The following is a 15,096-nucleotide window of genomic DNA, read 5'->3' on the forward strand; positions in this document are numbered from 1 at the left end:
TCCTAAAGCTTATTCGTTTCGTTTCTTCTGTTGTGGCTGCAAGTGATATCCCCAAGTGATTTTAAGGTGTGTTTCAGGAATTTTTTCGTCAGTGTTTTTTTTTCATTCGTTCAGCTTCTTTTTCATAAAGATTGAATAGTCGTTTTATTTTTTTGTGCTGTTCATCTAAAGTTGTGTTAATTCCAATCCCTAGTCTTCATATCTATAGTGACTCTTAAAGACTTAATGTCTTTGAAAATCGAAAAACTCACCAAATACCAGTACAGCCAGCAAGAAAAAAAAAAACAAACTTAAGTTGAAAGCTAAAAACTGAAGTGAACCATACCAACTTCATCATTTCAGATATGTTGTGTTCATGATGCTGGTTGATCTCCCGCTCCATGTATAATATAGATGGATATGCGTTGTCGATTTGACCAAATCTAAGTAGAAGCAACAATAATTTGAAAAAAATCAAAATCTAGTATCCCAAGATTAAAAACAAAAGATATGCAGAAAAAGCCTCATATTGATCATCTTGGAGAATCATCAGTTTCAAAAGATATTATATTTCATTACAAGATGAAATTTCTAATGTCTCTATAAGGGATTTTAAATAAAAATTTTTGGAAAAATGGAAAACGAACACAGAAAGCTAAATAAAATATTTAAATTTTATTCACCATGGCCCTTAAATATTATTTTTTTTTTTTAGTTTTTACACTGAATAACATTTTTACTTATTTTTTGAAGAAAAGCTCAGTTTCTTGGCTTTCCATGGATACCATAAAATCTAAAAACTTCCTATTCTAACAGCCTTAAAATAAATATTTAAACAAATAAGTCAGCTATTAAAAGTAATCATACGTCACCAGGTCCAAAAAAGAAAACTAAATATTTTGACAAATCTATGACACTTTTGTAGAAAAATTTTAAATTGTAAAACAGATTAAAACATTCCTGGTGGTGTTGTAGATTTGATACCCAGCATTTTTCAGTACATTACACTTAAAAAAAATGTTTTATTTAAACAAAAATTAAAATCAGCAGCCACCTTGCTGAACATAATAAAAATTTATATGACATACAATCTATGGTATGGTGCATACCGATGTATATACAAAGCCAATCTTAAGACAAAACTACGTTCCATATTTTCATAACTCCCTTTTATCTCTTTACCTTGCATTTTCAAAATCTATATAGGTTTTCAAGTGCTTTGAGAGCAAACAATACAACTACCAATTTTTCTAGAGTCTTGAAATCAAAATACAATGATGTTTCCTTGTCGGTAGTTTTAGACATTCTAGAAGGCCCAAAATAATGGTTTACATTTCAGCGGAAGCAAGCAAAAGAAGGCTAAATGTTTAGCTAGTAAACTGACCGGCTGTTAGTAAGACCAAACGTTAGGTTTTTTTTGTTTTTTGTTCAAGACGATTTTGTTTTTTATTCCAACATATCTTGAAGGTTCTGTAGAAAATGTTAACGGCGTCTGGAAAAAAAAATGTTTTGTGAGCTTATAAAGCAGCCATTTGTTTAGTTACTGTTTTCAAGTAAAAATGGCGTTACACTCAATGCACATGCTGCCACCTCCACCTCTTGGATATCAACTTAACATTAATGGCCACCGACGCATCGCTTACTTGGCAGAAATTCTTTGATTTCATTCTTGTGTTTCATTTTTTTTTTTTTTTTTGAAGACGAAGACGATGAGCAAGAATAGAAGCCTCTAAATGCATCTCTATTTAGAAATGTTTTTGAAGTGTGTTTCTGTATTCCTTTGTATTGTTGTACAACATTGCACAAAAAGGCAAAAAAAAAAACGGTTTTAGCAAATCAAGTAAAAATATCAAAGTATTTAAGCCGCATATTCTTTGGCTTTTTGGTATGCATCATAGTGAAGCTGAGACTTAACTCTATACACCATACCATGCTGTTGATGCCAACACGGTTGCCTAGGATATGGCTCATGATGGAGATGATGATGATGATGGTGCTGACGATGATGCCTATGTGTCTTAAACATGACTAGTAAGTAAGGAATCAGACAAGGGAGGAAACGATCATGAAATCTTTAGGAAAACTTCAAGTGCAGCTTGTTCATCTTTATGCAAAAATCTTTTACAGCCGCCGTCATAGTTCATTGTTTTGTATTTTTGCCAGACGTTTAGTCTGTTAAGTTTCATTGAATTTGGATGCGGAGAGAGAGGGTGGTGTGGCAAGCTTTTGTATATTTTTTTTTTTCATATTTAACTACCATTTGGTTTCAGTAGTTGTCGAAATGTTATGCTTCACTGGAAATTTTGAATTTCCTTTTCTTTGAAGGGGTATTTTTTTTTTGAGGCTTTTGCCTAAGTTTTCATTGAAAATTTTCTTGTTGTTCTGTTTACGTGTGTTTTTGTCTAGAGTTTGTGGTTTCTTATCTTATCGTATTTTTCAATGGTAAAATGGTCTTTCAATGCTGCTGATTTGTAGTTGATTACAAGAGTTTAACTAAGCTTTTGATTTAAAGTGTTTTTAAATCAAACAACAATTGTTAAAAATGGCAAAGATACAAATACAGCATAAAAAAAAACTATTTTAAAAAAATACCCAAAAATACCTATATTTTTACATAGAAAAATTTATTTAATTTTTCTTTGAGCAAAATTCTAGTAAAATATAAAATCTTAGCTATCTTTGGCAATTTTTTAATCTTCATTTTTTTAAATTTAAATAATTTTTAATAATATTTTAAAATTACTTGTGGCCTATTAAAATCAATCATACGCCAAGAGGGCCAAAATTAAAATTTTCTTTTCTCTATAGAAATTACTAGAAAATTCTCAAAAGTTGTTTTTTAATTTTAGAATTTTTATTAATAATTTAAAAACAACATGTGATTTGCACTTACCGGGACTACCCAGGAAGACTGAGGAATATAACCGTCTTGAGGCATCGGCATTTCTAGTATCGGCGGCAGGTGATGACCATTCTCTTCGACACCATCGACCTAAAACAAAAAGAGAGAACATGTGTTGTAGTCATAAATCTATAATGACAAACAAAATATTTAAAATACGAAACTAAAAAAAACAACAAAAATTAAAAAAAAAATAATAATACATCAAAGCAATATTTTATTGACATACGTAAGCAAAGTGATGTGGTTTCCTTTTGTTATAAAAGATTGACGTACTAGTTTTTTTTAGTGTTATTGGTGAAATTTAAATCTTTTAAAATTGTTTTTTTTTTTTTTTTTTCAAAACGCATAACAAAAATCCCCTTAAATACCAACAAAAACTATTTTGTTTTTATTATATATCACAGACAATTTTTCCCCAATTTTTTTCTTACAATAACACTTGTCATGTTTATATTAAAAGGCTTAACATATCAAACGCACACCACAAATATTTTGGGCTTATTGTATAATATATATGTAGTATTTTTTGGGTACCATTAATATAGGTAAGATAAAAAAGAGTATAAGGCTTAAGCGGGTATTATAGATAAATATTGACAGGTCACCAAGATATGTAGCATATAGTGAGTGGATGGAAAAACGAATTAAAAATTAATTCGCTTAAATATGTCTATACAAAAAAAAATACAACGAACTATTATTAAAGAAAACCTGTATAGCATAATATGTAGGCTGTAAATTTTATGACAAAAAAAAATAAATATGAAGATTTTTTTTTTGAGGACAAAGCCTTTAGGAAATACTAAAAAAAAAATTTTTTGATAATATTTACTGTCGTCATAATGTCTGGCTTAGGTGATTCTTGGCACATGCTATGTCATTGATTTTTTTTTTGTATTATTGCCTTGTGGCATGGCAATTATATAATTTATTATATTTCTTTATAAAGACAAAAATATGAAGAAATATTTTTCATTATATTTCTTTTCATTATATTTAAGGAAAACTACAAAGTTTTCCTTAAATCAAAACTCTTCGTTTTCCAAAGCTTATGGCGTCTGCATTTTATTTTATGTTCTTTGTTTTTTTGTAAGAGGCCCACTGCGTATAATGTTGTTTAATTTCGAATGACGTTAATAATAATTTATTTTATAACCTTAAATGGCACATAAAAACAATGTTAAATAAGAAGTGGCGTATAATTTTGATATTCATACTCAGTATGGCCTTCTTATTACAACCTAAGGCATATTTTCTTAACTCCAGGAGAAAGTAAAAAAAAAAAACAAAATGAGAAAAACTTCCTGGTAACTGCTTTGCTGCTACACAAGATTTTGGCACACCTTTATTTAAATTCTTATACATATCCGTCTCCCGTAAACAAATTTCGTCTAAGGATAAAGCTACAAAGGGGGAGGCCTTTGTATTCACCCTAAGCTTTACCTTATAGGGAAGAAAAAAAAAATAACTTGACTCAAAAAAAAATTACTTCTATGAAAACTTAATGGCCAATTTTCCGTTTTTTTTTTTTGTAATATGCGTATTAAATTTAATGTTTTTGTGGGGTGTTTATGTGTATGGTTTTAAACTTTTTGAGGTTTTTTGTTTTTGTTCCTCTGAACTTCTTCCTTATTTACTTCTAAAGACTGGTGACAAAAAAATTTGTTTCTTAATATCCCACCTTTTCTAAATTTCCCTTTCTCTACCAACCCCCCCACATCTCACACAAAAAAAAAGTGAATGACCCTGTTAACTTGATTTTAGGGTAAATGGCTGGTTTTTAGATTTTTGAGGGGAGCATTTTTTGTTTTGTTTCTTCCACACCTCTCCCTTTAAACCAAGAGGGAAAAAAAACCTTGAAGGGGGGGGTGGTCTTGTTTGCGAGTTTTGTGTCATATTTCTTAATATAAATATTAATCAGTTGTTGAAAATTACAAAATAAATAAGAAATTACATCATTAGGATAACTTTTCGTCGAAAATGAGAATTGAAGATTGTTGTGGCATTGTTATTAGCCCTCCATTGTCTTCAAACACCACCACCACCACCATCAACACCCTCACCATCTTTGTTTAATTTCCTAAGTTTTATATTGAAATTTATGAGCTCATAGTATTTTTGACAAAGTTTTCATAAAATAAGTTTTTTTCGGTTTAGCTTAAGATTAATTCAAGCAAATGTAAAAATTTTCTTTAGAAATTTAAGAACTATTCTAAATGAACCGAAAAAAAATAAACTTAAAAGCCATTTTGGCCTAAATTAAACCTTGAAGTCTGGTTTTAGCCTAAAAGAATTGACAAATTTGTTTCTAAATATAAATCTTTCCTCTGATTCATTTATATTACTGCCAAATTCTCTGAAGCCATATGCCGACGGCAAGTAAATAAAATAAACCAAATTGTCTCTGTCCCCACAAAAAATTTAACCCAATAACAGGAAAAAAATCATTATAATTATATTAATGTCCATAATATTGGGGCCATATATAACATTTAAAAATTAAATTAAAAAAAAAATTAAAATAAAATAAAAATATAATTTTTAAATTAAAATTTGCAGTGTTTACAAAATTTCTATTTATTTTATTTTATCAAAGAATTTAAAACCATAATAAATTATGATATTAACGGCCATTTTCATGTAGCTCCGTTAGGCTTTACTCCCAGTTAACAGAAAGTAAATTGCAAATATCTTCTTTCCGGTTAACTTTAACTGAAAATTTTTCAACAGTTAAGTTCCTAACTGACATGTGGAATACACAGGCAAGATGGCAGCTATGTCCACAATACGGTTTAAAAGTTCGTTAGTTAACGGAGCACTAACGGAGCTTCATAAAAATGGGGGTAAATGAGATAGGTACTAACAACAAAGGTTTTCGACCTAACAAACAAAACAAAATAAAATTTTTATAAAATCAATAATTCCTTAGAATTTTCCTATAATTGTAGAATTTTGTGGAATCGTGAAAATTCAATAAAAATATTTCATTTGATGTTAAATTAAAATGTGCAGTATCTACAAAAATTTTATAAAATCAATAGTTCCTTAGAATTTCCCTATAATTGTAGTATTTTGTGGAGTGGTGAAAATAAAATTAAAATATTTCATTTAATTTTTAATTAAAATTTATTGTATTTAAAAAAATTTTATAAAATCAATAGTTCCTTAGAATTTCCCTATAATTGTAGAATTTTGTGGAGTTGTGAAAATTTAAAAAATATATTTCATTTAATATTTAATTAAAATTTATTGTATTTACAAAAGTTTTATCAAATCAATAGTTCCTTAGAATTTCCCTATAATTGTAGAATTTTGTAGAGTTGTGAAAATTTAAAAAATATATTTCATTTAATTTTTAATTAAAATTTATTGTATTTACAAAAAATGTATAAAATCAATAGTTCCTTAGAATTTCGCTATAATTGTAAAATTTTGTGAAGTTGTGAAAATAAAAAATTATTTAATTTAATTTTTTATTAAAATTCGCCGTATTTACAAAAATTTTATAAAATCAACAGTTCCTTAGAATTTCCCTATAATTGTAGAATTATGTCGTGTTGTGAAAATAAAATAAAAATATTTCATTTAAATTTTTACTAAATTATGTGAATTTGTGACAATTTACCAAAATATTTCATTCAATTTTTTATTTAAAATATTCATCTTTACAAAAAAATACAAAGTAATAGTATTGCAGCATTTAGTGAAATCCATTAAAAAATTATGGCTTAAATTATTAAATAATTATTTAAAATTATTATAATAAATATTGATTTCCATACACAAAAAAATTTAAAGAAAACTTAAATTCCTCAATAAATAAAAAAATAAAAAAAAAATAAAATAAATATAAAATAATATTTTGAATATTAATGCCTATATTCAAAATATTATTTTATATTTATTATTTTTTTAATTTTTAAGTAAATGTTGAAAACATTTACATTAAATATGAATAAATTATTTTCATAAGAATGTTCTCAACATTTACATTAAATATGAAAAATTCTTAAGTTCTTATCATAAGCCCTAACATTGTTTTAAAATTTTCTTCGTTATATTAAAATAAATTATTGTCCCCTTTTCTTTAAGTAAAAAAACTCACTTTCCATGTAATTATAACTACAATAAAATTCAAATTTCCTTTGCAATTATGCCAAAAAAAAGAAATCCCATCTCACAAATATATTTCCGAAATAACGCGAAAAAGTCCAACAAAAAAAATCCATACATTTCACACTAACCATTGTCATATTTTCGCTTGTCATTTAATAGACTCACGGTCACGACCCCTAAAAGAAAATTGTTCGCACATAAATCTTAATAATTTTGTTTTCTTTTGTTTTTGGTATTTTTTAGTGTTCATGTAGAGTAAGTCTCTGGCTACCTAAAAAAAAAATAACAGAACAGAAATATGAACGAAGACCGATGAGGAGCACTAAAACAAATTTTTATATTATCCCCCCAAATGAAAAAAAAAAAACACAAAAAGCCGCACGAAAAAAGTTGCCAAACAGTCTACGATGATTTTGTAAGCTCCACAAACCATTAAGAGTCAAGTAATAATAATTGAGTACATTTACTTGAAGAAAATACTCTAAGCGAATTTGCAAAGAGCATAAATAACATCCCTCAAGAGTTAGAGTGAAAGAGTATTAAAGGGTATGAGTAATTTCCCCTTGAATTCTAAATGCCCGATAGTGGAGTGTTTTCGTCAATGACAGTGTATGAGTTGGCTATAGGACACACATTCACATATTTTTCCCTTGATACAAAAGGGGCAATTGAGTAGTAAGAGTATAAGAGCTGTGTGTAGAAAGAGTAATAAGAGTTTATATAGCTAAGAGTAAATGTTATAAAGTATGCTTTGGGTAATATCGTAAATTGAGTATTTTTTAGGAGGTTTTAAGAGTAAGAATAATGAATATGAATAATTTATTAAATTTAAAGAATTTTGGATTTTCCATAATTGGCCAAGATAAATATATTAATAAAAAATAAAATTAAGAAATTTGCGAAATTTTTGTGATTTGTTTAACTTTTAAAGTTATAATGTATTTCCATATATCGTAAAATCCTTATGCTCTTTCTTATTATAGTTTTTGCTTTACAAAAAAAGTAGGGGGGATTTATATAATCATTCAGCCATTTTTCCATTTTGTGTTTTTTTCTTCTAGTTTACTTTTTGCTACATTTTTGCGCGCGTCTTGTATGCTGCCGTTTTCGGTTGCTTGACATGTTGTTGCTATTTTGTTTGATAGTGCAACTACTATTAGCTGTAGTAGCAGTAGTTGTTGTTGTTGCTGCTTTAGTTTAGTTTCCTTATATTTTGTTCGCACAAGTTATTCTCCACAATGGCTGAGAGAGGGTGGGGGATATTATAATGGGATTTTCTTAACTTTACAATGCACTCTATTTCTCAGTACAGAAGAGAAGAGTCTTATTTGTGTGTGCGTGTGCTTTTTCATATGGCTGTCATATGGTGGCCTTTAAAATGGGTGGAGTGTCATTTTCTATATATGAAATTACTGATGATATGATTGTTTCTGTTGTTGTTATTATTATTTTTATTGTTGGCTGCCACATCAACTACTACGACGAGACTACATGACTTTTCTTAGTTGAAAACTATTAAGCTTTTAGGTTTAGGGACGTTGGGGGATGGGGATCTTATGGGGGGTTATGAATGTGTGTGCATATTTTTCTCTTCTTCTTAATTGAGCAGTAAGTATTGAATGAATTGGGTATGGATGCTTTGACAAGAAAATTAAAAAATGCCGTCGCTTAAAAAATTATATTTTGATTTCAAATATTTTAGAAAAATATATAATTAATTTAAATATAAGAATATTTTTAAACATCACAAAAATTTATATATAATTCCTAATTTCTACTATGGCTATTATTAGATAATGTTTCCTATACTATAATGGTAGTTTCTATATTATTGGACTTTCAATGTTTTTTGTTTTACTACTATGGTATATCTAAGGGATCTTTTGCTATTGCCTATATATGTTGTTGTTGTTGTTGTTGCTATTTCTTGTGCTGCTGTTTTATTTAGATAAAATTGTATTTCGAAAGTGACAGTTAAAATGATTTATCACTTTGTTACTGTACCATGCCGTGGCCATATCGCTACATATCCGTATCTCAACAGCAATTTGGTGGGCCTTCTTCCAAATCAAATCAAATCCAACAAAAACAACAACAGGCCATAATAACGTAACAACAAAAAGACAATCACACCGTGTATTTTTGTATAGTCCCTTTTTGCGTTAGATTACTATGTGACAGAATAGGAACAATGGGTGAATGGGTGGATATCAGGAAAATTATAATAAAATATATTGATAAAAAATTTTAATTATAAAAAATCATCTGTTTTGAAATTTAATTAAAGGAATTAGAATATTTTAGAATTAATGTATTGATAAACAATTTTAATTATAAAAAATCATCTGTTTTGAAATTTAATTAAAGGAATTAGAATATTTTAGAATTAATGAAAATTTTCTTAATATTTATTAGCTCTATTCATAAAATCTTATAAAATTGTACACCTTTAATTGAAAATCAATAAGAATGTTTAGTTTACTATTAAAAGTGTTATTTAATATTTTTTTATTTATACTATTTTAGTTTTGTTGAATAATTTTAAAAATCCTAAAATATTTATTTTCAAGGATAAAATTAAAAATTAATTTAAATAAAAATATTTCTATAACTAATATAAACAAGTAATTTACCAAAATTAATTTCTTAACAAATGTAACAAAACAATAATAATATTACTACTTAAAAGAAGCATATACAATCGAAACTAAAAAAATAAAATATTTAAACCAAAAAAATAACAAATTTATGTGGAAAAAAAATGAAACATTTTATAAATATATTAAAATTAACTATTCTTTCTTCGTCTTTAAATTGATAAAAAAAATAAAAATTTCCCCCATTGTCTCTAGTTGTCGTCATTGCTATTCACTTTTGGTTTTTGATATTCAAAAAAACTTGTCGGTTTGTCTAGAAAGAATGCTTTTTTGTTCATGTTTCTCAAATTTTTTCCTTTCATTTTTTTTTTTTTTTTTGAAAATTGTTCTATGTTGTTATTATTGTCGTTTAACACTCCCCCCTACTCATAAGATGATTTCTTCAAAAAAATCTGTTTTTTTTTCTCTTCTGGTATTTATAATATTTGTCTTCTTCCTATTTTGTTGTCATTTTAGTGTCTATAGAGAGATATATGTGTGTAGATGGTTTTCATTTGGTGCTGTCGTCAAAGTTTTTAGCGAGCAAGTGTTTTGTTTCTTTTCGAATTCATTTTGAATTTTCCCTACTCCACTTCTCCCTCCCCAACCCCACAAAAAATGCTTAAATCAGCGTATGGTGACGCCGACGCTACCGCCTCCAACGACATTGGATGAATAGATAGATGTATGCGTTTTGAGCTACAAAAAGCAAATGACAACAACAAAAAAACATAAATTACTTTTTGTTGTTTTTTATCCACAATTCACTACAAACAATGTCATTTGAAAGAAAATACATAAATACATATTTTGAGTTCTATGAATGTCTGTTGGAAATTGTTTGTTTCTTGAGGGTTTGTGAGTATGGTGTATTTTCTAATTTAGAAGAAATTCCAGTTTTTTTTGTTTTGTTGTTGCTGTTTAGATTTTGCATGAATTGCGGCAAAATGATTTATGTACCGTGAAAATATTTGTACGCTTAAATTAAGGGGACAAAATTACACTAGCACTCAAAAAAATTGTTCTTTGAAATATTTTAAGAGATGTTTTTCTTATTACATGTTATCCTTATTACAATTTTTGTGATCAATTTATTTCAATTAAATTAGAGAGAAAGAGAGTTGTATATAGTACAAATAGGTTTTTTCTTTAAATATTTATTAAATAAATTAATATATTGTCCCTAAAATATAAGCTTGGTGCTAAAAGCCAAAAATCCCTCCAAAATATGTAAACATTATCATACATTGTAAAGCAACTTGTCCCCAAAGTTTGTTGTCGCCAAAAGTGGATGTCCCCAAAGTTACCCAAACGTAAATGACCCCAAAATTTGTTGCTCCCAAAATTATCTAAAATTTTAATTATGTTTGCTTACAAATTAGCCAACTAATACAGTTAGCGCTTTTTAAACTCGCCTGTAATTGAAGTCATATACAGACTCAAAGAATCGAATAAATAAAAGGCTTTTTTGATAGGTTATAGTCATATATGTTATAATCATATATGCTGTGTGCATTAAATAAAGATCACTATTACAAAAATAAATGTTAATATACAGCATATAAAAAGCATGTCCTTAAAATTGTCTTCCTTTGGGGACAGGTAATTGTATGTCCCCAAAATATTCTGTCCCAATATTGTTTGTCTCCAAACTTAGAATACATAGTTTGGGGACAATAAATATTAAACTGATTATGTTCTGTTTACTAAATCTATATAATTTTTAAATGCAGATATTACGATTTAATTAATTTTACAAAATCTTTGGTTAATGTTTTGACAGTTGTCCACAAAATTTTTTTTTTTTCAAATATTATTGCAAAATATATTAAAAATCGCAATTTTAAAATATCAACAAATATTTGTGAAAACTCATATATAGTATATGCCACATACTACAATTTTCCACCTCAACTTTCAACCTGCAGCTTTAGCGAAAAAGGATTTTAATACCCAGATCTATGGTGTGATACATTTATGCATTTACAGTTCATATGAAGCTATAGCCATGTTGTCATCATCAACATCACTAGCAGCAGGACGAAATGCTATATAACATGAAAATATAAATTGGGAAAAAATAAAACATACAGAAAAAAAATTCCCCAAAAAGTTTTGATATGTGTAAAGGATTTTTAGTTCAATGCTTCCGTAACTGAAACTTTCGGGTTTTTTGTTGCTTTGGTTGGAGTTTCATGGCACTGCAGCATATCTAACAAAACTCCATATCCTTATGACCGAACGGTAGAGTACAGGAACAACGTATGTCATGCAAGGATTATGGGTTTGACCAATCGTTGTTGGTTTACCGTTCAAGTTTTATGCATAAAACAGACATTGTGTGTGATGGTTGTTTAACTGGCATTTTTTTTGCAGGTCCTGTTCCTGTTTTCAAACTTTTTTGCAACCCTCAAAACAAAATTTCCAAATAAGGTAGGTATGGTGCAAAATGCAAAAAAAAACACACACATACGCCGAATCGTTTCAGGCACCAACAACAGCCATCATATTATTTTCCACCATTTTTTTAATATTTTTTTTATTATATTGTTGGCCAGACGCAGATGCGTTTTTTTTCAATGCTCTCTCTCCCTATTTTGCTTAAAGGCTATATTGGACTTTCGAAAGAATGGATGAATATATAAACGTCTGAATGGATGGCTGTCTGGATGGATGAGTAGAGCTTGGTTGGGTTGAGGTTTGTTTGGTTTTGAGATCCCATCCAACACCGTGATAGTGTGGCGTTTTTTTTTAATAACCATTTTAATATGTTTAATATTTGGCCAAATAAAACAAAAATAAAAATGATAAATAAAAAAATGCTTGCTGTTGAAATATTTTCATCATAAATTGCGTGCATAGGTCTCCATTTGTCTGTCTATGGGATTAAAATTTTAATATGGGAAAATCATGCTTCTTTTGAGGGTATTCACATCGAGAATAGTATAAAAAAGGCCTTTGAATTTTTAGGAGAATATCATGTTATTATTATCAACCTTATTAACATTCATGTAATTAGGAAATTAATCTGTCAGAGATTTTATGAGCCATACTCAAAAAAAAAAAAAAAAAAAAAAAACAGAACGTGTTCATGTGTGGCGAGAAATGTGAAGAATATCAAAATAACCCTTTCCACAAAAGTTCACATCATTTGCATGTTGCCTTATATTTTTTTGGATTTTTTTTTAATTATAAAAAATCCAAGCGAAACAAAATATCTGCTCTCTATCTCATCATAGCCATATTCGTTGGTTTTAAAATCTGATTTCATTTTGTTGTTTTATTTATATATCATGCCTTTGTTGTTATTGTTGATTTTTATACATTTCATGGTGTTTCCTGTAAACTCAGTTTTTCGTTGTTGTGTTTTTTTTTTATATTTTATGTAATATTTCAGTTTAGTTACGGGCCGGCGACGAATCGAGATTGAGGTTTGATTGTGAAGTTAGCCTAGAGGGTAGGTAAAGGGGAGTATTAAAACTCAACCAATTGGAAAATTTACACGTGAAAATTGTGAAAAATTGTTGTGGTTTTAATTTGGTTTCAGTTGATGTTATGGCTAGAGTATCTATGGATGGGTTTTTTGTATTTGTTGTATTGTTTTTTGCCACATTCGATTTATATTTTTCAATTTTATGTGTGTGTGTGTTTTTTTTTTCATGTTTCATGTCATATGAAAAATGAGTATCAAGAATGGGAAGACGAAACTAGTGAGGGGCAAAAATTTAATTTCAACAAAATTGCTTTAACATATTATTTAAAAATTTATTAAATAAATAATCTTGTCCCCGAAATATGCAACTAGCAAATCAAAAAAAATTACCATGGATAAATTGAAATGGGTTTAACAATTTTTGATGATATAAAAAAATTCAAAACTTTTTTTAAGTTTTTTTTTTCCAATATAACTACAAAATTATAGTGAATGCCTGAAAAAAAAGGCTGAAGCCAATGTCCCCAAAATTAACACACTAAACTCCATTAATCTTAAAATATTGAAGTATACTTTTAGGTACCACATTTATTGTATTATTGTATTTAAACATTTTTCTGATATATACGGCATCTCGAACAGCTTCATTATGTCAGAAATTATATCTCTATGATTTTGAAACAAAACTTAAGTAATGTCCCCATACTAACACCACAATCAGAGACGTCCGAACAGGTATAATGGTCTTGAGAATTGTTTAATTAAATAAAAATAAAAATAAAATAAAATAAAGTAAAATAAAATAAAATAAAATAAAATAAAATAAAATAAATGTTGTTAGAGCTATTGCAATTATGTACAAAGCATACTTTTGGGATTGTCCCCAAAGTAATCTTTATTTTTTTTTGTCATACTATAATTATCTATAAATATTTGTTACTTTCCATATTCTTACGAACTATTTTAAGAATATCCCTGCTATGGTCCCCAAATTGCTTGCTTTCGTTATTTAAGCGATTTTTCTTTCATTTCTAGCCGCATCATTTACAAGCCACGTTATTCCCCACCATAAATATTCACTTAAAATCAACCATTAAACCAATAGACACGTATGTCACGACCTACCATCCCAACCACATATGGCAATAGGAATATATCCGAAAAAAACCCTATCATCATATCAGTACAACATGTGCCTAACTAGAGTTAGCACAAAACTAAATGCTAGACTTTAAACAATGCAATGCCGGGTTTTCAATTGAATTCATTCACATTCCCCCCACTCACACACACGAATTCAAAATACACTTTACCTTGAATAGGAATAGGAGGCATCCCTGAATATTTGCCAAACTACATGGGTGGCGATGACGGTTGGTGGTGGTGGTGTTAAGGCTAGTGGCCCATATATACCTTTTTGGTATTGGCAGAGGCTAAGGTTCAATGATTGTGGGGCTACACCTTGTTTTTTTCTAGTTTACTAGAGGGAGATGATCGCATGCAGCAAAAAATGTAAAAAAAATATCATAGTGAAATTTTAGGGTATGTTTTTTTTTTTGGAATTTTTCGTTTGCAAAAACTGCATTATTTGTCATTTGATATGGCCAGTTGACTTTGCCTTCTTAAGCATTTTGGCAGCACACGCCAAAGGCACGTGTCTTTTGTCATTTGCCATAAACTGCTGCATGTGAAGTTCTTGTCTCCCTTTATACGCATCCGTCCGTCCGTCGGTCTGTCCAATTTCCAAAAGTAATTCATCTTCTTGGACCAATATCTTGTATGCTTTATATTCTTTTGAAATTGGTATAATAATGGCTTTCTTTAGTGTCACTTTCTCTCTTGGTACAAGAAGGTGGAGGAGTATAATGCTACATAATCGTTATCATCATCACAACACAACATTGGTATAGATTACTTGATTTGGCCATGTGTTTCTACGAAAGCCAAAATATTTTTATAAAAGCAAGGGAAGCAAACAAAGTGCATATGGATGCACTTTCCTGCCTAAAAAAAATATATCAAATTAC

General features: G+C 28.5%; 1 protein-coding gene across 2 annotated transcripts in view; it reads right to left on the reverse strand.

The window, feature by feature from the left end:
* Positions 1–15,096, reverse strand: part of hth (Meis homeobox homothorax) — a 267,103-nt gene that overhangs the window by 51,179 nt on the left and 200,828 nt on the right. For both annotated transcript variants that reach the window (XM_075295992.1, XM_075295919.1), the window contains exon 9: positions 2,873–2,971. In XM_075295992.1, coding sequence (XP_075152107.1) covers positions 2,873–2,971 — 99 coding nt within the window. The remainder of the gene's footprint in view (positions 1–2,872; positions 2,972–15,096) is intronic.

Source organism: Haematobia irritans, chromosome 1, assembly GCF_050003625.1.
Source record: "Haematobia irritans isolate KBUSLIRL chromosome 1, ASM5000362v1, whole genome shotgun sequence".
Taxonomy (NCBI): domain Eukaryota; kingdom Metazoa; phylum Arthropoda; class Insecta; order Diptera; family Muscidae; genus Haematobia; species Haematobia irritans.